This window comes from Rousettus aegyptiacus, unplaced genomic scaffold, assembly GCF_014176215.1.
Source record: "Rousettus aegyptiacus isolate mRouAeg1 unplaced genomic scaffold, mRouAeg1.p scaffold_m13_p_14, whole genome shotgun sequence".
In the NCBI taxonomy this organism is placed as follows: Eukaryota; Metazoa; Chordata; class Mammalia; order Chiroptera; family Pteropodidae; genus Rousettus; species Rousettus aegyptiacus.
The window spans coordinates 35690442-35713520 of record NW_023416289.1 but is presented as its reverse complement, the minus strand read 5'-3'; the positions used below and the strand labels follow the sequence as shown (position 1 = coordinate 35713520).

The 23079-nt window shown below is 56.3% G+C and overlaps 2 protein-coding genes across 7 annotated transcripts; one reads left to right on the top strand and one right to left on the bottom strand.

The window, feature by feature from the left end:
• The first annotated feature begins 3890 nt into the window (after positions 1 to 3890).
• Positions 3891 to 19727, top strand: CNOT3 (CCR4-NOT transcription complex subunit 3). Of its 6 annotated transcripts, none has more exons than XM_016130866.2 (18): positions 3891 to 4159; positions 8570 to 8644; positions 8753 to 8820; positions 9039 to 9113; positions 9256 to 9345; positions 9452 to 9580; positions 9662 to 9757; positions 11658 to 11877; positions 11965 to 12098; positions 12358 to 12414; positions 13691 to 14060; positions 14141 to 14264; positions 15122 to 15320; positions 16658 to 16757; positions 16849 to 17047; positions 17296 to 17428; positions 18022 to 18147; positions 19352 to 19727. In XM_016130866.2, exons 2-18 carry the CDS (start codon positions 8620 to 8622, stop codon positions 19448 to 19450), a joined length of 2244 nt encoding a protein of 747 aa, XP_015986352.2. In that variant the 5' UTR covers positions 3891 to 4159; positions 8570 to 8619; the 3' UTR covers positions 19451 to 19727. The 6 variants fall into 6 exon arrangements, with proteins under 6 accessions (XP_015986352.2, XP_015986351.2, XP_015986350.2 ...); XM_016130865.2 differs by having other exon boundaries at positions 11655 to 11877; XM_016130864.2 differs by having other exon boundaries at positions 8567 to 8644; positions 11655 to 11877.
• On the bottom strand, positions 18685 to 22971 carry LENG1 (leukocyte receptor cluster member 1). Its single transcript, XM_016130891.2, has 4 exons — positions 22632 to 22971; positions 21466 to 21645; positions 20610 to 20866; positions 18685 to 19985 (listed from the first exon to the last, which is right to left on the bottom strand). The coding sequence occupies exons 1-4, from the start codon at positions 22761 to 22763 to the stop codon at positions 19763 to 19765; spliced, it is 792 nt and encodes a 263-aa protein (XP_015986377.2). The 5' UTR covers positions 22764 to 22971; the 3' UTR covers positions 18685 to 19762.
• Positions 22972 to 23079: the final 108 nt, after the last annotated feature.

The window sequence follows — 23079 nt, the reverse complement described above, 5'->3', positions numbered from 1 at the left end:
CCTGAGGAGTGATTGTTAAACCTCTGGACAACTGGAGGAGTCAGCTACCAGATTTGGGAGGCAGAACTTGGGCGACCAGTCTGGGTGGACTTGGGCCCCGTCAATTCCTGTTGGGATCCCAGAAAGAGGAGCACCCTCTCTGTCCCCAGATCCCTAGGAAAACCTCAGTCATTTTGACACCCAAGTGATGTTTCTGCAGAAAGTCCCAGCTTTCAAGGCAGGCCCACCTGGGTAGTCATGGGCAGGTGACCTCCATTTTCCAAGGCTTCACACCACGAGATGCCCAGAGGCACTGAGCACTGAGGTCACTGTGTGGCAGATGACTGCGCCTGTTACTTCCATCCAGTGTTGGCTGGGTGCTTCCCCTGCTGTGCCAAGCTTGACTAGGGAAGAGTGGACTCACTGCTGTAAAAGACCCTGCCAGGTTCATGAGAGGAGTCCACAGTCTGTCTGGGGATGTGAGCCCAGCCAAAGCCTCTACTTGGGCTGAAAGGTGCAGGCTGAGGGGACATGTGGAGTGCAGACAGGTGGGAGAGAGGCTGTCCAGCTGGCAGTCTGGGTGCATGGCCTGAGACCTCGGGTACCCTGCACAGCTAATTCAGAGACAGCTCCTCCTGCAGCCCCACCTGTCCTGTGACCCAAGCTGGTTTCACAGTGACACTTGGGAGGAAGCCTGGGTCCTTCACCTGTGAGGTCAGTGCCCTTCCTAGTTACCATGAGGAAGAAACTTCCCTCTACTCTTGAGGTTCTTTCGGCTGGTCTAATAATCACATAGACATGAGACAGATTAACAAAGAAATTAACCTGTTAAAGTATACAGCTGAAATTTATTGGATTTCATTAACCAATATCACCATTAAAAAAAAAATTAAAAAAAGGAAATTAACCAAACTTAATACATTATCTCTAATAGTCTCTTATCATAGGCACAGCTGCTAATTCAAATTCCTCTAGATCAGGGGTTCACAGCCCCTGAGCTATGAACCAATACTGGTCTGTGGCCTCTTAGAAACTGGGACACACAGTGGCGGGCAAGCCAGAGAAGCTTCTGTATTTGCAGCCACTTCCCAGCACTATCATCACCACCTCGGTTCCACCTCAGATCATCAGGCATTAGATTCTCACAGGAGCAACTGTCCCTGGCGCCAAAAATGTTGGGGACCGTTGCCAGTGCTGAAGATAAGGGGTGGGACAGAAGTTTCTCTTGAGCCTGTGGGAACTCAGTTGATACCACTGAAGTGCCACCTATTGGGGTGGCTCGTTCCGAACCCCCACATTACTCAGGATGTGGGTGCATAGGCAGGAACCAGCTCAGCAAGAAGGTGACACCTGTCTGCCCGGCCCTTATTCTGTCCAGCATAGCCTCCCTGGGTCTTGGGTTTGCTGCATCAGGTCTGCGATTGCCCTTTTTACGTTCCTCTCTGGGCTTCCCCTTTTCCCATTCAGGGTTCCATGTGTTTCCCTGGACCCCAATCCCTTCCTTAGGCTAAGGTTCTATCTCTGGATCTCAGGGGTTCTGTGACTCTGCTCCAGTCTACACACCTGGTAGCTTTCATCTAATGGCCAAGTTACCCCAGGTCACATGACTCTGTTTTCCCAACTTTGTCTCTGAGCCTTTAGATAGCACTGTGTAAAAGTACAGCCTTTGCTGATCTCTGCTTAGAGGTCTACGGGGAAAGGCCATCTGTGCACAGCTCCTCAGAACCCCCATCTCTTCTGGCCAGAGTGGATCTAATGGGGCCAGAGGGACTCAGGAAAGACTGAGTCACCTGGCCCTGCCATCCTGTGTATATTTACAACAAAGATCCTGGAAGTTTAATATCCTTCAGAATTACCTGGAAGGTTCGTCAGAATGGGTTGTAGGCACCAGAGTTTGTGATTCTGTCTGGGGAGGGGGGCTCAAAGATATGCAATTCTAACAAGTTCACAGGCAATCTTTATACTCCTGATCAGGGATGACATTCGGAACAACCACTCTAGAAAATCCTGTGTCAGATTAGCCGCATGTTGGAATCATCTCAGGAGTTTTTGAAATTATTGCTATCTGGTTCCTATCCCCAGAAATTTTGATTTCACTAGTCTAAGGATCTGGATTTTTTTTTTTTTTTTAACTCACCCAGTAATTCTAATGCGCAGCCTAGTCTGAGGACCAGTGCTCTGGATCCCTGCTACTTGAGCTGTGCGGAAACCCCGCCCCCCCCCCCCCCCCCCCCCCCGTCCCCGTCCCCCATCACCTAGGAACTCATTAGAAAAGTAGAATGAGGTACCTTCTGGACCAAAATCTGCATTTCAAACGACCCCCTGGAAAGTAAGAGGCACTGCCCCCTTTACTTTGAAAAGTAAAGCTCTGGACCAATAACTGGCAGGTTCTAATGGGATCATCTGGGAAATTTGTAAAGCTACAGCTCTCTGGGCTTCACTTCCCAGGTCTGCGTGGACCCAAGAACATTGGCCTTTTACAAGCATACGTCCGTCCCTTGCCACAGGTGATTCCAATCAGTTCTCATTAGCATCTCCCTAGGATTTATCTGACTTTCTTCTACAGAGGAAATGGGCAGATGTAGCTTCCTAGATTGACGGGTGTGACCCTGGGTGAATGCCTTCAGGTTCATGAAAGCACCAGTGCCTAGCAAGTCTTAACCACAAGTCATTGTTCCTTCGTTCATTTGTTCGTCCATTCGTCTGTCTGTTCGTTCGTTAGTTCATTCATTCAGCAAAGGGTTACTCAGGGCTTCCTGGGGATGCAAAATAATGTAGGGGGATACTCGAATAATCATGAAAATGATGGCAGACAAGCAAAAGTCAGTCCAAATGAACAGGGCTCTCGTGAGCACTCGGCATAGGATGTGACGGAAGTAGCCCCCTCAAAAGAAGGCCCTGGAGGTGACCGTGGGCGGATGAGTTTCTGCAGTGTTCTCAGGACACCGAAGAAACGGAGGTGCAGAGGCGTTACCGTCCCACAGCTACAGTAACCATGCGAGGCAGAACACAAACTCCGTGCGCTTCCAAATTCAGCTAATGCGTGCTGCCAGTGACTTGGGGCACCGTCTCCCGCTTCATTCCCACCTTCCTTCAGCAAGACTGAGTCTCAGGCGCTTGAAGAAAGGCAATTCAGCTAAGCGACAAGGACCAGCTTGCCTGACTGAGACGCTAAGGATGCAGAAGGAAGCCGCCAGTGAAGCCTGGCTTGCTGCGCCGTTTCACACGCTCTAAGAGCGGGTACTGCCCACTCGCAATGCTACAGGACAAAGTGAGATGAATGATGACAGGCACGACCAATGAGGGGGAAAAAAGTGGACCCTCTCGCCCAGCTCCTCCCCCTTGGCCCAGGGGCTGTTCTGATTGGCAGATGACTTCAGCCCGACCCCACCCGCCACACACTTTGAAGGCACCTGTCTGTCCTCCTTTAAGTACGCGGCCTTTAACGCCCACTCCCCATGCCTTCCTCTGCTTTCTCTACCCACTTCTAGGACCAACCAATGGTTTCAGGGCAGAGTGTTCCACCATAACCAATTAAAAACGGCTTTAAAGTTGAAGGACGACAGATCAGCCTAGCCCCTCCCCCCGGCCAATTGATTTCGGAAAGATGGGCGGGAGGACCCAATCATCAAGGAAACAGGCCCCTTGATTGACGCACGGGCCCTCGCGCTGGCATGTTGTGCCTTGAGGCGGGAGGTGGAGGAGGAGCCGAGAAAACCTGAGCCAATCCTAGCAGCCTGTCCGGGAGGCCAATCAAACGCCGCGCCTTGGAAGGATTGCCCAATCGGCGAGAGGGGGCTGGCCGCGTCCCCGCCAACGGCCAATAGAGCGCGCCCGAAGGGCAAGAACGACGTGCAGCAGGAGCAATGATAGGCCTATATTTGGGGCTTCGGGGCGGGTCGGCGCCAGAGTCGAGACGAGAGGAGGGGAGGCCGCCTCCGCCGCCGCCATCTTGGACCGGGCCCGTCAGCTTCCGCGGAGCCATCGGCCGACGCCGCGGCCTCCCTTGAGCCCCGACCCTGTCGTCAGAACAACCCCGGGTCCACTTCCCCCTAGCGTACTTCCGCTTCGTGCCGCTATCGCGATAGCGCCCGGGCCCGGGGCGCGAGAAAAAGGTGGTGGGCGCTCGCCTCCCCTGCCTATCGCGATACGCTCCTCAGCGGCGGCGCCAGCTCCTGTGGTGAGAGCGTCAGGCTCGACTGGGCCAGACCCCTTCCCCTCCTCCCCCGGCGCCGTTGGCCGCCGTCCCCGCGACGCCGCCTCTTGTCGCGACATGGCTGCCCCCGGTCCCCAGCGCGACGCGGGCTCCCAGCAGATCGGCCCCGGCATCCGCCGTCCTGGCCCTGCGCGGCCCCCTCCTCCTGTTGCTCCAGCTCCTTCCTCCGCGCCCTTAGGTGTCGCCCGGGGTCCTCCCGCGACCCTGGCCCCGCGTGGCGTCCGCGTCCGACCCCGCAGGCTGCGAGGTGCCGCCCCCTCCGCGTCGGCGTCGGCTCCTCGTCGTGTGAATGCGGGCTCCCAGGGGCTCAGGCGCCCGCCCTCCCGCAGCCGTCCCTTCTGCGGGAGGTGGCTTCTGGGCGGGCCTGCGAGCTCCTCAGGACTGGCACCTTTGTGCGAGGTGGGGTCACCTCTCCCGGGGCCTCTTCTCCCCAGCGCGGGTGCCACATCTCCTCTTCGGGGATGCGGTGGGGATGACTCCCTGGATTGAGGATCCCGTTTCTTCAGTTGGAGCTTCAGTCAGAGTTTGCACTGCATCGTACGCAGCTCTTCCTCATAGTAAAACGCCCCGGTGGTCTGAGGTTGCCGCAGCCCCAGCCTCCCCTTTCCAGAGGAGTCGGACTGGCCCCAGTGTCACCCTTCTTGGGATTGTCAGGACTGGCCCCAGCGTTATCTGCTCTAGGCCCCAGCTCTTACTCTGGGTGTCAGCCTCTGGCTTTGTGTGTGGGAGTGCCTGTGGATCCAGACCATCTGCCTCTGGTGGCACTCTCCCCATGGGTCAGTGAGGGGGTGCTTTTTACCTCCCCTGGGTCTCAGGTGGTCCTGTCTCAGTGACACCTCCGAAGCTCCCACTTTCTCTGTGTTAAGGATCTCCTGTTGTGGGCAGTGCAAACACTCCTAAGTAGTACCTGTCTTTCAGTTCAGGGGCTGTTACCTCCCCCAAGGTTAGTAATGCTCCTTTCCTTTTAGTACTGTTTTTTTGACACCATTTTTCATTACCCTCACCGTAGAGGTGGTCACTTCCCTGGGTCTGAGGCTTCTATCCCCATTCACATCAGTTCTTTTATCGGGATGCACTCTTCCCAGGAGGCAGGGGCCCCCTTTGGTATCTGTGTCAAGGTCTCTTGCTATGTCAGGTTCCTCGCTGTGGCCACATAACTTCCAGCACTAAAGAGCCCTCATGGGGTCCACAGTAGTGAGTCAGGGCTCACACCCACCCTATAGGAACCCCCAGGAGGCTGAGCCTCCCAGGGCCAAGGTTCCTGTGCTCTGAGACAAGAGCTGTGGGGCCGTGCTGCACTCTCTCCTGAGTAAGGAACCTTCTTTGGAGTTTAGTACCGGCCCCTGTATGTGTGTCCTTCTTGTAAGGCTGAGACCCGCCCCCCCTCAGGTGTGGGTGCCTGGGGCTAGTGCTTCTGCCTCCTGGTGATGTCTTAGTCCAGGAATGAGGCCTCTACCCAGCCATTGAGGCACAGGCTCCTTGCTTTTGGGTGGGAGGCACCTGAGACTTGAAGGAGAGACCCCACTATTGTCCCCTTCCCTAAGGCTGAAGGCTCCTGTATTGTGCCTTTTCTGAGGTGGGGTTCTCAGTCCCCCACTCCTGGTGTGGGCCTCCCACTGGAGAGAGGGCCACCTCTGCCCCAGGACCTACCACAGCTACCTTCCAGAGGCCTAGCTCCTGTGTGATAGTGGCAGCGGCCTCCCAGGCTAGTGTTGTCTTCCACTTCTCACCAGTGGTGCATGGTCTCTCCGTGTGGGCATGTGACAGCCCCAGATTAGGGGCTGCTTGGCCTACATTGCCCGGGACTTGGCCTCCTGCCCTTCTCACCAGGTCTCACCGATTTGGACCCTCATTTCATGGCTATGGGCTCTTGTGGGTCAGGCGCACTGCTCACCTCCCTCCCCCACCCCCTTTCCCTCAGCCTAGTGTGGGTTCCTTCCTTGTGGGGTGTGCCTTCTTTCCGGACAGGGGACTTCTTGCAGTTTAGTCTCCTGGACCAAAGCTCCCAGACAGTGAGACCCCTCACGGTGAGATACAGGCTCTATTGTGCCTTAGCTGCCCGCCTGTCTGGGCGTGGGCCCGTGGCCATGGTCCCCTACTTCCCCCTGCTCCCCCCCCCCCCCAGGGTCTCAGCAGAGTTCTTCTGTTGTGGTATCTCCACTTCAAGACTCAAACTCCAGCTCCCTTTTCAAACCTCTGGTCCTTTGCTGGGGGATCTGAGGTGCAGCCCTCTCTCCCTCTCAATGGGGCTTTTCTGTGGAGGGCGTTGCTGCCTCTGCAGCCAAGGCTTCTACCTACCACAGTGCCCAGCTTCTCAAGTGCAAGTACCCTGGGCCATCCACCCTTCTCTGGAGGAGCTGCCTCCCAGGTCAGGTGCACCCTCCCCAGGCTAGGGCTCTTGTTCCCTTGGTGCCTCGCTTCCAACTCCTTCAGGACTGCCAGGTTGTCTCCCTCTCTGGGGGTGTCAACTGCTCCCCTGGGCCAGGCTTCTTGACCTCACAGTATAGGGACTTGGAGAGGGCATCCCCTCCTTAAGGAGTGAAGTGCCTTGTTTAGATGTGTAAGCTGGGCATCTTCTCCCTCTTGGCTGGAGCCCCTACCCCTGCTTTGGGCTCCTGGGGTGGAGGCAGGGAGCACACACTGTTGTGTAGCGTCCCTTTTCTGCCACCCCACCCCAGGCAGTAAGGGACCTTCTCTGGATCAGGGTTTTGGAGCTAAGACTTATCCCTGCAACCTCAGTATTGGGGGCCGGACCCTGGTGTGCACACTTAGTGGTGTGAGTCCCTTCTGTGCAGCCATCTCCTGGGGCTCTTTCTGCCCACTCCGTCTTGCTAGACCTGGGATATCTCTTAGGTTAGCCTTGGGCCCCACTGGTGTGTCAGCTGCCCCTGGGCCGAGGGTGCTGCCAGTTCTCCTGCTTGGCCCTTGCAGAGGTTTATGCTCCCTCAAACCTAATCTAGGGTGTCATACCCTTTGCCACTGTGTGGAATCCTTCCCTGTGGAGGGGTTAGCACAGCTTCCCTGAGATTGGGGAACCTACCCCATCTCTATGGGCTTCCGGTTCAGTGTGTTCTCTGGTATACTGTCCCACCCATAGCTGCTGGCCATGTGTGATTTAAATTTCAACTAGTGAAAATACAAAGGAAAAATTCCATTCTTCCATTGCCCTAACCACATCTCAAGTGTTCAGTGTCACAGATAGCCCAGAAACAACATTTCTGTCATTGCAGACAGTTCTGTGGGATAGGACTGTTCCTGAGACGTGCCTTCCACATGGGTGGGAACCCTGTCCGCACGACTCCTCTCAGGTTGAGGCTCAGTCCCCAATGTATGGCTCCTACTGATTGGCTTGTGCAGTGGGAGCCCCAATCAGGGCCATGCCCTCCAGCAGCCATCCTGACCCTGGCAGTGCAGCAGTCTCTTGGTGTCACCCTCCCTTCCAGAGCTCTGCCACCTCTGGTCTCAGTGTTGGGCCCTAAGGTTCAGCCTTTCCTGGACAAAACTCCTGGTGACTCAGTCACCTCTAAGTTGCATATAACCTCCCTCAGGGTGAAGAGGCCCCTCTCTCAGTGTTTTGGGCACTTGCCCTGCCAGTCTATTTCCCTGAGTCTATGTTACTGGCACTTTGTCACATAATTTCTTTGTGTGTGCAGATAGCTCCCTCACAGCAAAGGTCCCCTTCCGCCCTGTCACCCTCCTTAGTCTTCCCCCCCACCCCTCTCTGCTCCCAAGCCTCCACTCTCTCAGGCTTAAAAGTTACCTCCTTTGAGTATATGTTTCTGATCTGGGATAAACATTTCCTTGCCCTAAGGGTCTTTTCTACTTGGGACCCAGCCCTGTTGGTGTGGGTAGTTTTGGCTCTTTGTGGTTCCAGGCATCCTTGTCCCCGACCTCCCCCCATCCCTTATAGTTCATACACGTACAATATCAGGCCCTTGTCTGTGAGGTGCATCTGCTCTGTCTCCTGACTCAACTCGGGGGTAACCCCTCCTGGTATTCAGATATAGTCACCTGTATCCCTGACCCCTCAATGGGAAGGGAGGTCTCCAGGTTTCATACCTTCATCCCTGGCAGTCAGCTGTGTGCTCCGTGACTTCTTTCTGTTCTGGAAAATCCTTTTTTGAATGTCATCTGGGGAGAAGGTGCTCCATGCTCTAGGAATTGTCCATTTCCTGGGTCAAAGGTATATGAGTATATGTTTCTCGGTTCAGCAATCTTCCAGAGTGTTCTTGTGCCAAGGTCAGGTCCTTGTCTTCAGTTAGTAAATGGGTGTTCCCTTTATCGTCCTGTGCACTCCACTGTTCCAGCCTCATCCATGTCTCTGGGTTGGGCAGCCACAGAATAAACGTGCATTCCTTCCCGCTCCCCCAGCAGCCTCTGTCTCCAGGAGAGTATGAAGAGAGCGCATCTGTAGGGCAGGGAAGATGGCGGACAAGCGCAAACTCCAAGGTACTCAGTGACTACCCACTGCCCATGAGGCCATATGCTCGCTCACCTCAGAACACTTTGGGTGCCTGCTGCCTCAGCAGAGCACTAACTGCCTCCCTTTCTGATCAGGTGAGATTGATCGCTGCCTCAAGAAGGTGTCCGAGGGCGTCGAGCAGTTCGAAGATATTTGGCAGAAGGTACAGGGGTTGGGCCCTAAAAATCTGGGTTTCTGGTGGGGGGAGCACAGGCAGAGGTTTAGGGTCTCTGGTGCTGTCGACCAGGGAGAGGGGATGCTGAAGACCTTGGAGAAGCAGCTCTGAGATAGATTGGGGAGTGGTATCCCCAGCACACAGAGAAAAATGAAGGGGCACTGGGGCAGCCAGTCCCACTGATGCCTGGATTCCCCATCCCTCAGCTCCACAATGCCGCCAATGCGAACCAGAAGGAAAAGTATGAGGCTGACCTGAAGAAGGAGATTAAGAAGCTTCAAGTGAGGGGGCTGGGGGCCTGGACACCTATGTCCTGAGGGCAGGAACGGGGAGAGTGGACATTTGGGTTCCAGGGAAAGGACGGGCTGGGTCCTCGGCGTGGGTCCTCATGCAGTCTCATGGGCTGGCTTCTCCCACCTGCAGCGGCTGAGGGACCAGATCAAGACATGGGTGGCTTCCAACGAGATCAAAGATAAGAGGCAGCTCATAGATAACCGCAAGCTCATTGAGACGGTAGGAATCCAGAGCCTGAGCTGGGTGGATGGCTAGTCCTGGGAGCCGCACACTTGGGGAAGGGAGGGATGGTGGGCTGGGCCCCTGGCAACTGTTCTCTCTACAGCAAATGGAGCGGTTTAAAGTTGTGGAGCGAGAGACCAAAACCAAAGCCTACAGCAAGGAGGGCCTGGGCCTGGCACAGAAGGTGGACCCTGCCCAGAAGGAGAAGGAGGAGGTTGGCCAGTGGCTCACGGTGAGTTGGGCAGAGGAGAGGAGGTGACCCCAGGCATCCAGGAAGCTCTGGTGACCACCCGCTCCCTGTCTTCTTGCCCAGACCACCATCGACACCCTGAACATGCAGGTGGACCAGTTTGAGAGCGAAGTGGAATCTCTGTCGGTGCAGACACGCAAGAAGAAGGGTGACAAGGATGTGAGTTGGGCGGCACCCATGACATAGGAGTGGCTGGCTTGAGGGTAGGAAAGGTCGGCTTTCAGCCTGTAGGAGTTGGGGTCTGGCCTCCTAGGGCAGATGGGGCTAGCTGGGGTTAGGAATCAAGAGGTGGGGTTGGGAGGCTGAGATGCTGGCTGGGGCACAGGGAAGAGGTGAGCGGCCTGTACATTAGTGTGAACAGTGGGGCTGTTGGGAAGAGGGGCAGTTTGGGGGAAGGGTGCCATGTGTGGCCTGGGTTGCAGGGCGTGTGTTAGAGCTGACACTTGGGTAGGGAGGTCCAGAAGCTGAAGTTGTGGCCTTGTAGCACTTGCAGGGCCCAGGTACTAAGGAGAGGACAGTAGGTGTGAACAAGGTGGGACACAAAGAAATGGTTCATTTGGCTTCTAAGGGACCAAGGCAGATGCTACAGGCCCGGATTCCAGAAACCTGGGATTGTAGGGTATGAGCTCACAAGGATGCAGACTGTTTCTTCTTGTTGGTACAGGAAATACAGGGAATGGGACCAGTTTGCAAAGCTGATGGGTGGGGCATAGCCTGGGTAGTGGGAGGTGTGCCAGAGATGAGTGTCTGAGACCCAGGTCTGGGGACCAGGGGCTCAGAGGGGAAATTCAGTCTGCTGAATAATATTTTGGTCAATGAGAGACCAAAGTATATGATAGCGGTCACGTGAGACTGTAATAGGTTATAAACAAAAAGTGTGTTTGTGATGTTGAAAGCCTGGCACTGGCATTGACGATGGTGCTGACTTCCCTGCTGGCTCCAGGTGGTTTAAGTATAGGGAGCTAGTTAAGTAGAAGGAGCAGTGGCTCAGCCTGCTGTCCACCTGCCCTGAGCCCCTGGGGCTAGGGCACTGGACGTGAGGGAGGAGGGGGACCAGGAACCTGTCCCTGCACACAGGCACACCCATTAGAATGCACTCACTTCTCACTTTTCCCCCCCTTTTCTCTCTCTCTCTCTCCTGTCCCCTCCCCCTCGCTTTATCCTTTGTTCCCTCTCAATCTTTGCTCTCTTGTTCTCTCTCCTTTCTTTTCCTTTCCTCCTAATGTCTACTAATCTGTCCACAGCCCTATTCCTTCAACACATGCAAGTGCGCACATACACATTTTTTTGCACCATATTTTTACTGTGCATTTTATGTTTAGATACATTTAGATACACGAGTGTTTCCCACTGTGTTACAGTTGCCCATGGTACTGAGTACAGTACTTGTCTTACAACCTGACAGCCCAGGAGATGGGCTGTATCGTAGAGCCTAGGTGTGTAGTGGGCTGTGTTATCTGGGTTTGTGTACATGCACCTGTGGTGTTCACCCACACCAAACAGCGCACCTCTCAGGACATCTCCCTGTTATGTGACACATGACAATGTAATAGGTCCTTGAAGAGAGGATCTTTGGAACTGGGATTAGGAGGAGGGAATTGGAGCCTTGGGGAGGAGCAGGCACCCAGAGAGCTTAGGAGCCAGGCTTCAGAATCTGGGCTCCCTAGGGGGACATGGTTTTGCCAGGGGGTGATGGCAAGGATGGTCATGATTATAAACCACAAGCTCCCTTGAGTAGGGATTACCAATATTATGTCAGAACCAGATGGGGGTTGGTGCTTCTGTACCCCTGAAGGTGGTCAGAGCTGGTAAGGGTCTTTGCAGAGGTATAAGGTAGGCTGCACATATGGGTTGAGTTGGGAGGCACAGGGATCCCCGAGTCCTCTCAAGGTTTGCAGGGATGTCTGGGGGAAGCTGCGGGATCTTTGAGGGGTCAGAGGGTAGACAGACTCCATAGGGTCCCATGCTGATCAGGGACTGGGGACTGGTTCTGTGGTGGGCTGGAGGGGCTGGGGCAGCGCCTGGCAGCCCCTCAGCCTGGCCCTGGGCTCCCCAGCAGAAGCAGGACCGGATCGAGGGCCTGAAGCGGCACATTGAGAAGCATCGCTACCATGTGCGCATGCTAGAGACCATTCTGCGCATGCTGGACAATGACTCCATCTTGGTGGATGCCATCCGCAAGATCAAGGACGATGTTGAGTACTACGTTGACTCCTCCCAGGACCCTGATTTTGAGGAGAACGAGTTTCTCTACGACGACCTGGACCTCGAGGACATTCGTGAGGCCCAGGGGTGACCTGCTAGTGCAGGGCGGTGGGGGTCGGGCAGGAGTGCCCCAGCCAGCTCAGCGCCCCTCCCCCCCACAGCACAGGCGCTGGCCGCCACCTCCCCTCCCAGCCACAGTCACATGGAGGACGAGGTCTTCAACCAGTCAAGCAGCACGCCCACCTCCACCACCTCCAGCTCACCCATCCCGCCCAGCCCGGCCAACTGCACCACGGTGAGGCCAGGGGGCCCCATGAGGGTCTCAGGTGTGCAGGTGGGGGGCAATGAGAGAGCTGGCGGGCGGTGCTGGCTTCCTGAAGACGAGGACCTGGGTGGGTTCCAGTAGGTTCCCAGCAAAATTAAGGTCACGGGTACTGGGGTGCTCCGGGGCTGGATGGTCAGTTGGGTCCAGACCCCTGGGATGTTCAGAGACTAGCGTCTTTTGGGGCCCGAGGAGGTCACACAGGTTTCCGATTGTGCTTTTTCTACCTCAGGAAAATTCTGAAGATGACAAGAAGAGAGGACGCTCAACAGATAGTGAAGTCAGCCAGGTGCGTCCAGTGGACATGACACTGATGGGCGTGTCACTCGTTCTCTGGTTCCCAAGGGCTTGCTGAGGCCTGAGTATGGCCAGCAGGTCGGAAGGTACTGCTGCCTTGAGGGAGACCTGAGGGGCAGGCAGAAAGGTGACTCACTGGTGCTGTGGCCACAGGCACCTGCCTGGCTGAGGCAATTGGAGAAGGCAGCTCCTCTGGGAGGGGGGCATGTCTGCCCTCTGCTCAGAGGGAGACTTGAGCTCACCCATTAGGGAAGGGAGGGCATTTCTGAGCAAGGCAGTAGCAGGTAAAAGGTAAGTCCTGCCTGAATGCCTGGAGGTGCCACAAGGTGAGCCTGGCCAGGTATGCAGCACTGGCTGTGAACACAGAACCTTGGGTTGTTGGGCTGAGGGCCCAGACCCCTGCACTCACTCTGAAAGGCTCCAGCAGGCTTGGGACCTGAGATATCAAAGGTCAGACTGGTGTCTTCTGTGGAATGAGGTCTCTGGGCCTTGGCTGTGCCATGACGTGCATGTGAATGTCTGAGAGGAAGCACTTGTGAGACTGGCTTGGCCGCTAGTGAGCCTTTGAGTGGTCAGCACCTCCCAGGATGGGATGCCCTGTGGGGACACCACTCCAGACAGGGTCCTTAGGCAGCAGCAGGACAGACCCAAAGTTCCTCCATGGGCTGACAGGAGGGCCAGCAGGGCCCCTGAGGCAAGTGTGGGACCCGGGTGAGCAGGCGAGGCACCAAGAGGAGTCAGCCGTGAGTCCCACTGGGTGCGTAGTGAGCGCGAGGTACTGTGGGGCATGTACATGGCAGACTGAAGAGGCCAAGAATGATTGCCAGCAGCCCAGCTGTGGAGGGTTGCCACAGGCACATCACTGACCTCTGCTTTCTGAGATATTAATTGTTAACATCCCATGAGTTGTTTTGGTGACCCAGAAATATTGTGCGGTTTCCATCTTTTTTATCCTTCTCTTGGACTCAGCTGGTTCCAGCTGATCTGGTCCTGAGGACAGTCAGTGTTTCCCATTGCTCCCCTGTCATCAGACATAGTGTTGCTCTCACTGACATCCAGGCTCTGTCAGAGTCCTGTGTCTGGGGGCCATCATGGGCAGATGTGCAGGCAGGATGTGGGACGCGAGGTGTGAGCCAGGAATGCATATGTGTTTTAAGCATGAAGGTGGCAGTTTAAGCCATAAGAATGCCTAGGAGGGATGGGCGGGAGGCTTGGCAGACCTGCTGGCCCGCCCACTGGATCCTGACTCTTCTCTCTCCCACCTGCAGTCTCCCGCCAAAAACGGCTCCAAGCCCGTCCACAGCAGCCAGCACCCTCAGTCCCCAGCTGTGCCGCCCAGCTACCCACCTGGCCCCCCGCCTGCTGCCTCTGCCCTGAGTACCACCTCTGGAAATAATGGGGCCCCTGCCCCGGCAGCACCCCCAAGTGCCCTGGGCCCCAAGGCCAGCCCAGCTCCCAGCCACAACTCGGGCACCCCTGCCCCCTACGCCCAGGCTGTGGCCCCACCAGCCCCCAGTGGGCCCAATGCTGTCCAGCCTCGGCCTCCCAGCGTCCAGCCCGGCGGGGGAGGTGGTGCAGGCAGCAGCAGCAGTAACAACAGTGGAGGTGGAGGTGCCAGCAAGCAGAACGGTGCCACCAGTAAGCAGGGTGCTAAGAGTTGGGAGGATGCCTCAGGTAGCTGCTGGTGGCCCCTTTTCATCCCTTCCTCCTCCCCTCAGGTTACAGCTCAGTCGTGGCAGACAGCCCGGCAGAGGTGGCTCTCAGCAGCAGTGGGGGCAACAACGCTAGCAGCCAGGCTCTGGGACCCCCATCTGGCCCCCACAACCCACCCCCCAGCACCTCGTGAGTGTCCGGCCTCCGGCAGGGTTGGGGACAGACAGCCGCCTGGCACAAACAGGCACGGGGCCACCCCCGCTGTCACTACATTTTGCGGACACAGGCCCTGCCCTTGCCCTTTGGGACATCCCCACGAGCTGTTTCTCTCTTCTTTCCCTCTGGGACACTACATGCCCCCCAACTTTGCCCTTTGGAATGTTCTGAAGCATTCCTCATCTAGTGGGGTAGTGCTCAGAGCCCCATACACCATCAGGCACTGACCTCCCCTTTCCTGGGGAGCTCTCGTTTGGCCCCCATTCCCCATTTTCTGTTCCTGCCTCAGGGCCACCTGACTCCATCGGGGGGGCTCCTTGTCTCCTTTTCAAAGTGAAAGACCCCAAAATCCTCCTTCCTTTCCCCCTCACCCTCCAGCTCTCAGATTGGACCCTCCCACTGGGTCCCCATTGTGCCCGGATCAATGCCCCACAAGAGTCCTCAACCCCCCTAGGTGGGAAACCTGTTCCCAATCATCTCAGTCCTGGGCTCTGGGTGGGCTCCCCAGGGGGCATCTGCCCAAGGCATCCTGCATGTGGTTGGAATGTCAGCTCCCACATTATCCTCATGGGCTATTCTAGAAGGTTCACCTGTTGCTCAGTGGGTTTTGGCCACACAGCATCCTGAGAGCCTTCATCCTGCCTTTTAGTCCTTCCCTTCTGCCCAGAGGGGCTTTCCCTCTCATCCACACCCCTCTGCCTCCCCATCTTGGGTCCCAACTGCTGGGTCTTCTCCCTGTTTTGATTCCTGCCCTTGATCACCCAGGCCTTCCTGCCCATCTCATCCTTGGGGACCCTCCTCTGAGTTCCCTCCTCTTGTCCACTTTTCAGGAAGGAACCCAGTGCAGCTGCCCCAGCAAGTTCTGGGGGTGTGACCCCAGGCTCAGGGAACAACGCTGGGGGACCCAGCCTCTTAGTGCCACTTCCTGTGAACCCTCCCAGCTCCCCGACGCCAAGCTTCAGTGAAGCCAAGGCAGGTGGTGCCCTGCTCAACGGACCCCCGCAGTTCAGCACTGCTCCGGAAATCAAGGTGGGTGCAGAGCCTGTGTCCTACCCCTGCCGCCTTTGCCCTAGCTCTCCACCATCCCCTCCTTCATGCCTGTTACCTCCCCCATCTCTGCCTCTCACACTCCATCACTGGCTCTCTCTCCCTTCAGCACATTCTCTCTGGGTGTTTTCTTACTGCCCACACCCTCACCTTGTCTCCATGTCCTCCCTGCACCCCCCACCCGCCTCCCATCTGTTTCTGGTCTCCACTGGCTCCTGCTGGTCCTGGCTTACCTACTTTCTGCTCTCCAGGCGCCCTCTACCATCTTCCTCCAGCCCTCTGTCTTGTCTCCATTTCTCCTCTTAAGACATATTGTACTTGATTCACACAAACCACTATCTGGCTTACTGTCCTTCTGTCTCCTCGAGAAACTGAGTTGATGGAACACTTCCTCTGGGCCACACTCTGCCAAGTGAAAGCACCTAGTTCCTGCCTCCTGTGCAAGGGGGCAGAGTACACTGGCTGGGTGTGTCTAGGCAGGGCTGGGCAGAGGCATCATGACCCCACTTGGTGCATCTGACTTAACATGTGGAGACTCCCTGCGAGGCCTCCTGGGGGTGGTTTCTTAGCTGGGACCTGGATGGGACAGAAATGGCTGATGGGGAAGGAAGGGGTCTCTTTGTTGGAGTTCTAGGAGGGGCTGATGTCGTGTGGTAGAAGACTGAGAGGGGTTCACCAAAGATGGAAGTGGTATACACTATAGGAGAGGGTATAGTCTGGCTGCTTGGCCAGATGGTGCGGTGTCACTGGAGAGGGCAGGGGCTTCTGCTTGCCACGGTCTGAAATGGCATTAGCAGGATGTGGGGCTGACTTCCTGGGCCAGTGCATATTGACCTTGGCTCCACTAGGGGCAGCAGGCATGCCCGACTGTCCGGGTCCAGCCCTCTGAGTTGCCTTCTGTGAGCACAGAAGTCACCACATGTGACAGACTGCTTGGAAAGTGGAATAGTCCACACAGAGCACCCAGCCCAGAGAACACTGGGGCGGAGAGGTGTGGGGACAGGAGGCGCACGGTGTGTGCACGCTTCTGCAGGAAGGGGCAGAAGATGTGGGTGGACAGGTGAACATAGGTCCTAGGGAGAGAGATCCAGATGCAGTCTGTCACTTTATGTAGTGTGTCTGCAGTACCCATGCACAGCATTGCACAGCCAGGCCCATGTCATTTTCCCTGGTTAGGGTGCCAGGAACACTGTCTTAAACTAACAGCCAGCCGAGGCTTAGGTGCCCTCCGGCCAAAGCAGGCCAGTGCCTGGACCTTGGAGAACCCCTCCCCAGCCCTCTGCCCAGAGCCTGAGGCCAAGCACCTCTTCCCGCCCCAGGCCCCCGAGCCTCTGAGCTCTCTGAAGTCCATGGCAGAGCGGGCAGCCATCAGCTCCGGCATCGAGGATCCGGTGCCAACGCTGCACCTGACTGAGAGAGGTGAGGGTCCGGCGTGGTGGGGGCAGCCCAGCGAGGAAGGCCCTGCTCCGCCCAAGCCTCACCCAGGGGCTCGGCCCTGCCATCCTCACAGACATCATCATCAGCAACACATCAGCCCCTCCAGCCTCGGCCCAGCCACCCCTGCAGCTATCGGAGGTGAACATACCATTGTCACTGGGGGTGTGTCCACTGGGGCCGGTGCCTCTCACCAAGGAGCAGCTCTACCAGCAGGCCATGGAAGAGGCCGCCTGGCACCACATGCCTCACCCCTCAGACTCTGAGCGCATCAGGTGAGGGGCCCCAGGAATGGTGGGACCTGAATCTGCGGCCAGGAATCTGGTGTCCGGTCCTGAGACTACATGGACCTTGCTGGGAACCCAATTTGGGCCTCCACAGTAGGTGGGGACCTAGGAGTCCACTGTTGGGCTAATTGATCAGGTGACTGCAAAGCTCCCACAGACCCAGTGGTGACAGGGAGAGGAAGGTCAAACCCACCCTTGGGACGTCGTGAGTGGTACTAACACTGCACTCCCTACAGGCAGTACCTGCCCCGGAACCCCTGCCCAACGCCCCCCTACCACCACCAGATGCCTCCCCCGCACTCTGACACTGTGGAGTTCTACCAGCGCCTGTCTACCGAGACCCTCTTCTTCATCTTCTACTATCTGGAGGTACAGCAGGGCCCCAGGGCAGCTTGGGGCCCCCAGCGTCGCCACCACTGCCGCCATCTCCCTCGGGCTGCAGGGGTGAGGTGGGTGCCCCGCTGCAGCCGCCAGGACTATACCCATCCCTATCCCCAAGTCCCGGGTCTCCCAGACCAAACCTGTCCCCGTCCCCACTGAGGGCAGAAGTGTCGAGACAACTGAGGCTGAGGGTTAGGTTACCCATTTCTGGTGCCCATCCCCAGTTGAGTCTCAGGCCTCCTGGAGACCACTAGGGGACCCATGCAGCCTCATTGTGACCCCAGGGTGCCACAGATGACTTCCCCCCATCGTCCCACCTTGGGGACCTTCCTAAGTATCCTCAGCTCTCCTGCCCATTAGTTTCTCTTCTCAAAGCTTCTCTGGAAGCATTTTCCACCTCCTGTTTCATTTTCCTTCTGACCAGCACTGGTATGTCTCATGTCCCCACCCATCTCCAGTGGAGTGTCCAGCCCCACCTTGGTCTGTGGCAGAGCCTGGGGTCAGCCCTAATGCCCTGCCCTATCCCCATCACCCCTCCCAATTTGGGTACCCCTTGATCCCTGCTCCACCCCCCACCCCAGGGCACTAAGGCACAGTACCTTGCGGCCAAGGCCCTGAAGAAGCAGTCGTGGCGGTTCCACACCAAGTATATGATGTGGTTCCAGAGGCACGAGGAGCCCAAGACCATCACTGACGAGTTCGAGCAGGTGAGACCCTGCCCTGCGCTCTGTGGGCCCACACCCTTGCTGGTCCATTTTCCTTTCAGCACTGCTTTTGGCCAGCTCTGTTTGGGACACTGCCTGTCCTTCATTCAACCAGCTCCTAGTCATCCTGTAGGTACCAGCCTGCACGTCCCTTTTTCAGAGGGGTCTCTTGGTCAGGGTAGGGTGTGTGGATATGTGGGGTTAACCAACCGAGACCACACGGAACAGGGACCTTGACAGTCTCCTTCCCCCATGTCCCCAGTACTCAGCAAATACAAACAGGGAAACCATTGTTTAAACAACCTTTTCCAGTTCCAATTGATTGGAACCTCCCACTTCTCAAAACCACTCCGGAGACTACCTGGGTTTGGGCCCAGATCTAGCTGGGCGGCCATGGGCAAATTACTTGAACCTCTGTCTCCACTTTCTTTGTCTGTAAAAACTGGGTAACAGGACCCACCTTAAGCAGTTGTGACCATTAAATGAGTTAACATGTAAGTACTTCATGATGCCTGCTACATATGTCACGGGCACATTGTATTTTGTTTCAAATAACTTTAATTGGTTCCATAGTACTTCTTGCACCAAATATTTGCCTAATTCCAAGTACTGAACAAAGTTCTTGTCCTCAGAGAATTCAGTCTCCTCCCCTTGATTCTTCCAGGTTCTTTGAACCCAGCCCCAACCCCACTGTGCCTTGTCTGACACTACAGACTTCCTGTCCTCTCCTGGTTTGGTCCAAAGTAATCAGTCAAGTTAGTGTATTTCCAGAAATCACTTCTTCCGAAATTCCCACACCCCTACTGCTGTCACCTGGAAAACATCTATCCCATAGACTCGGCCTGTTCCATCTCTAGGACAGAGTAGTGGCCTCCAGGGCTTTGTAGAGGCTACATGCTGGGACATATACCACTGCTCTGAGCCCAAGCGTGCCCTAAAGCCACGCCATCCTGTGCAGTAGTAAGACTTGGCAAACATGCCCACCACCACTGCTGAGGCCAGGCTCTGGTGTGAGGCTGCCCTGCAGCCCGTTTCCTCTGAAGCAGATGTGATGGCTGCCCCTTCCTGAGAAAGCCACTGCCCAGGGCTGAGGGGGCTGGTTGCACAAGCCTGGTGTCTGGTGTGTCTGTGGCCCTAAGAACAGTTCCCTTGGTCCGTTCTGGCCCAGCTCCCCATCCACTCACTGACCACCTTTTCCCCTGGCCAGGGCACCTACATCTACTTTGACTACGAGAAGTGGGGCCAGCGGAAGAAGGAAGGCTTCACCTTTGAGTACCGCTACCTGGAGGACCGGGACCTCCAGTGACACTAGCCCCTCCCTCCCCTGCCCCTCCCCCCCGCATGCTGATCCCCTGCCCAGGTGGGAGCCCTGCCCTGGAAGATGGGGAAGCCCCAGGCCACAGGGCAGCCCCACATCCCAGGAAGCAGGGAGGGGGCTGGGAGGTTTTCCGCTTCCTCTCAGCCCCACCCTAGGGCCCCGGGGGCTAGGGCTGCCTCCTCCTCCCCTCCCCAGTGAGGGACATTTTTTGGTAAACCTATTTTCATTTTGGAAAATATTTATGAATAAATAGTTTTATATGACGGCTGGTGGTAGCAGCCTCTACTGTACCCTCAGGAGTCAGTGAGCAAGAGGGGGATCCTGCCAGTGGGAGCGCCGGGCCAGCTGGGGGTTGAACTGGGAGTTGTACCGCCTTCGCCGGTCGTCAGCCTCCTCCTCTGGCTGCTGCTCCTTGGGCACCCCTGCCCCACCTCGGACACGGGCCAGCAGGGCCTCCGCCCGTGCCCTCTCAGCCGCTTCCCGCTGGAGACGGTCAGCCCGGAGCTGATCCAGGGATGGGGGTCTGGGAGAGAAGAGGCAGGTTAGAAAGCTGGCAGCCCCAGGAGGCACAAGCATCCTCCTACAGGGAGTTACCACCTGGCTCCCACCCCTTCCTGCGACAAGTTCCTGGCCTTGCACATGAAGCCATGAGACCTGGAAGCAATAGGCAAAAATCAGGGCCTCCCCAGCCTTTCCAGTCAGGTGCCCCTTCATGTCAAGAAATCGGCTTTGTGCCACTGAGCACACACTGGGCACCTCAGTTTCCCTTTCTGTAGGAGGCTGGCCAGTACTCCCACTGTATACTTGGGTTGGGCATCCTAGGGACACTGACCTGCTTTTACTCTAACCCCACTGTTCTCAAACTCTGGTCTCAAAGCTCCAGGACCACAGAAAGCTATAGTGTTGGGGGCTTTATCTACAAACATTCAGCATGGTAAAAATGAAAACAATTCTTGAGAACAGGTTTATGTCCTACTAACCATGAGAGCAGAGGCACCTTCTCCGAAACCATACTGGAGCGCCTGAGAGCTAAGTAGTGTTAGGAAAACAGCCTTAACCTTACAGACCTCCTGAAGGGCCCAGGCTCTCTAAGAACCATGTCTGCCAGCTAGCCCCTGACCCAGTGCCTACACCACCCCTTCCTCACTCTTTAGGCTGGTTTTCAGATCCCTTCTTTTCCTTTCTACTATGACCGCCATCATCGCCACTGTGCCTTCTCTTCCCCAAATGCTTCTGCATCTCCCGCAGAGGGTCCAGGTGGTTCTTGATCTTCACATCTGGACCTGGGCCCGGTGAGGGGGGCCCTCGCCCCGGAGGGAGCTGGTACCAGGGGGGCCGAGTCTGGGCTTCTGCCGCAGTCTGGCCCAGGTATGTCAGGATGCCCAGAGCCTTCTCCTGCCTCTCCTGAGGGGACAGGAAATATGAGAGAGAATGTCATGTGTCTCCCTTAGTGGGCCTTGGATGTGACAATAGGGGGAGGCAGAACCAGTCATTCAGCCAACTCTGCCAGGTGCTGGGAATGTGAGACCACAAGTGGGTCTCCTGCACTGGGAGTACAATGGCAGGTTCAGAAATGGCACAAGAAGATGAGGATGGGGTGGGGCTGCTTCAGAGTTCACAGGCAGGCTTGTTAGGGGAGATAATCTTAAAGCAAGCCAGGCAGGGGGAAGGCAAGCACAGAGTCTGTTGGGAAATCCCTGAGTGCAGGTGACAGGACCCCGAACTGCATTTTACAAAGTGCCTTCAGCTTCCTGAATCCCTTCCCTACGGGGTCCTGACATCAGGCTGAAGACCTGAGGGGTCTGTACCTGCAGCCTCAGAACTGCTCCAGTGTCTACTTCAAGCCCCCACAGGCTGGATGGCAATGGCCAGCACTACTTGAGTGCTACGTTGTAGTTCCTTTGAGTCTATATTAGCTCATTCAATCCCCACCTGTTCTCCATGCTCTTGTTAGTCCTAGCTCTATCCGTGGACAACTGATGAAGTAGGCAAGTCCAGCTTACTTTCTCTTGGCGCTTTTCTTCCTCATACTCTTTGTTGCCTCTGGTCACCCCTTTCCCTTCCTCCAGCAGCTCCCGAAAAAGGTCCACAGGGCGAGAACTCAGCGTTCCTGCCTCTGCTGCTTCGAGCTCAGGTAGGGAGTCCTGATGCCTGGCTTTCTTCCTTAGGAATTCTGTGCGGGCCTGGGGGAAAAGGAAGTTATAGGCAGAACATTCAGAACCTAAATGTGACCCAAAGAACAGTGAATCTGGTGCTGGCCACAGAGAATCATAGTCTACGGTGCTGGGAGCTATGGGGCGGGAAGGGGAGAGCAGGGCACTGCCCAGAAGAGGCACCAGTCCCAGCCTGGGGAGAGGGTGAAGGAGTGAGGCCACACCTGAATTTGTAAGCTGCCTTTCGAATGGCAAACCAGAACGGTAACACAATAAAGACAACTATGAAGGCAGCCAAAACATGTATTAGAACAGGTGATCTGTGTTCCAGGCAGGGCTCCAAGTCACTAACCCCAGTCGATTTGCAATCTCTACCGAAAAACATGACTTCAAAAAGCACAGATTACCTCCCAGCCAGTGCTGAGGTTAAGATCAGCTGAAGGACTGACGGCCAGGTGTAAGTAAACCCAGCAAGTGAAGGAGCTTTACAGAGCTCCTCGTGTTTTGTTTTTTTTTTTTTTCTGGGGGTTGGGAGGAGTGTTAGAAAAAGGACTTGCCCCACGGAGCGGCGCTGTCTTGTCTTCCTGTCATTTCGCCGTGGCTTCCTCCCTGAAGCCATCTCACTCCTCTGCACTATGGGGTTGGCAGCAACCCTCTAAGAACTAATAGTGTTGCAGGGATTTCGCCAGTCAAGCGTCCTGCGCGGGGCAAGCACCCAATAGGTGCACGACAGACTGGGCAAACTAAAAAGTGGGAGGTCCCCTGAAATACCCAGGGGTCCCTTTATTCGTAAGCGCCTACTCTGTGCCAAGCACCGCTCTGGCCAAGCAAAGAACACGAGTAGGGGAAACGAGGGAGAGAGGTGTCACCCTGTGACTGTCACTTGGTTGCAAGCGTGCTCGGCACCTAATTTCGCGTGGGACGCAGTGCGCCTGCGCATCGACCTCACATCCGGCCCTTCTGGAGCGCCTGCGCGCTTGGCCTGGGCATTCTGCCCGGCCGCTCTCGGAGTTTACCTCTTGCTGAGCGAGCAGTACCCTCCGCTCACGCTCTTTCTCCTCCTCTCGGGCCTGGGCCTCGTCCCGCCGCACGCGGGCGACATTATCCTTGTTCCGGACGTGCCAGCTCTTCTTCGGCAAGATGTTCATGGCGCCGTAGCCGTCCTACGATAGGCGTGAGGATGCCCCGCCCTTTTGTTCCTTCCTCGCCATGGATTGGTCTTGGGCTAACTGACACGCCCCCCAGTGTCTGTGGCGACAGCTAATTGGCTGAAGTGTTCATTTCCCTCTGAATCACGCTCGGTGTCGCCTAGCGACCGCCTTGCATCAACGGTTTGAGCCAATCACAAGTGTACCTGCCCCCCCTCGCCCGACATGATCTCTGATTGGCTAGAATCCCCGTCAGGCCCTCACAAAGGCAATTCGTTTCATTGACCTGTGTCCCGCAGAAGCCTTGCCTCTGACA

Bases quoted from the DNA above. Each gene is read 5' to 3' on its own strand.
- CNOT3 (XM_016130865.2), top strand. From the start codon at position 8,620: ATGGCGGACAAGCGCAAACTCCAAG. The intron at 14,265-15,121 runs GTGAGTGTCCGG...TCCACTTTTCAG, and splicing joins AACCCACCCCCCAGCACCTC to GAAGGAACCCAGTGCAGCTG. The intron at 18,148-19,351 runs GTGAGACCCTGC...TCCCCTGGCCAG, and splicing joins TCACTGACGAGTTCGAGCAG to GGCACCTACATCTACTTTGA.
- LENG1 (XM_016130891.2), bottom strand. From the start codon at position 22,763: ATGAACATCTTGCCGAAGAAGAGCTGGCACGTCCGGAACAAGGATAAT. The intron at 21,646-22,631 runs GTAAACTCCGAG...CTTTTCCCCCAG, and splicing joins TACTGCTCGCTCAGCAAGAG to GCCCGCACAGAATTCCTAAG. The intron at 19,986-20,609 runs GTGAGGAAGGGG...CTTCTCTCCCAG, and splicing joins TCTGAAAACCAGCCTAAAGA to ACCCCCATCCCTGGATCAGC.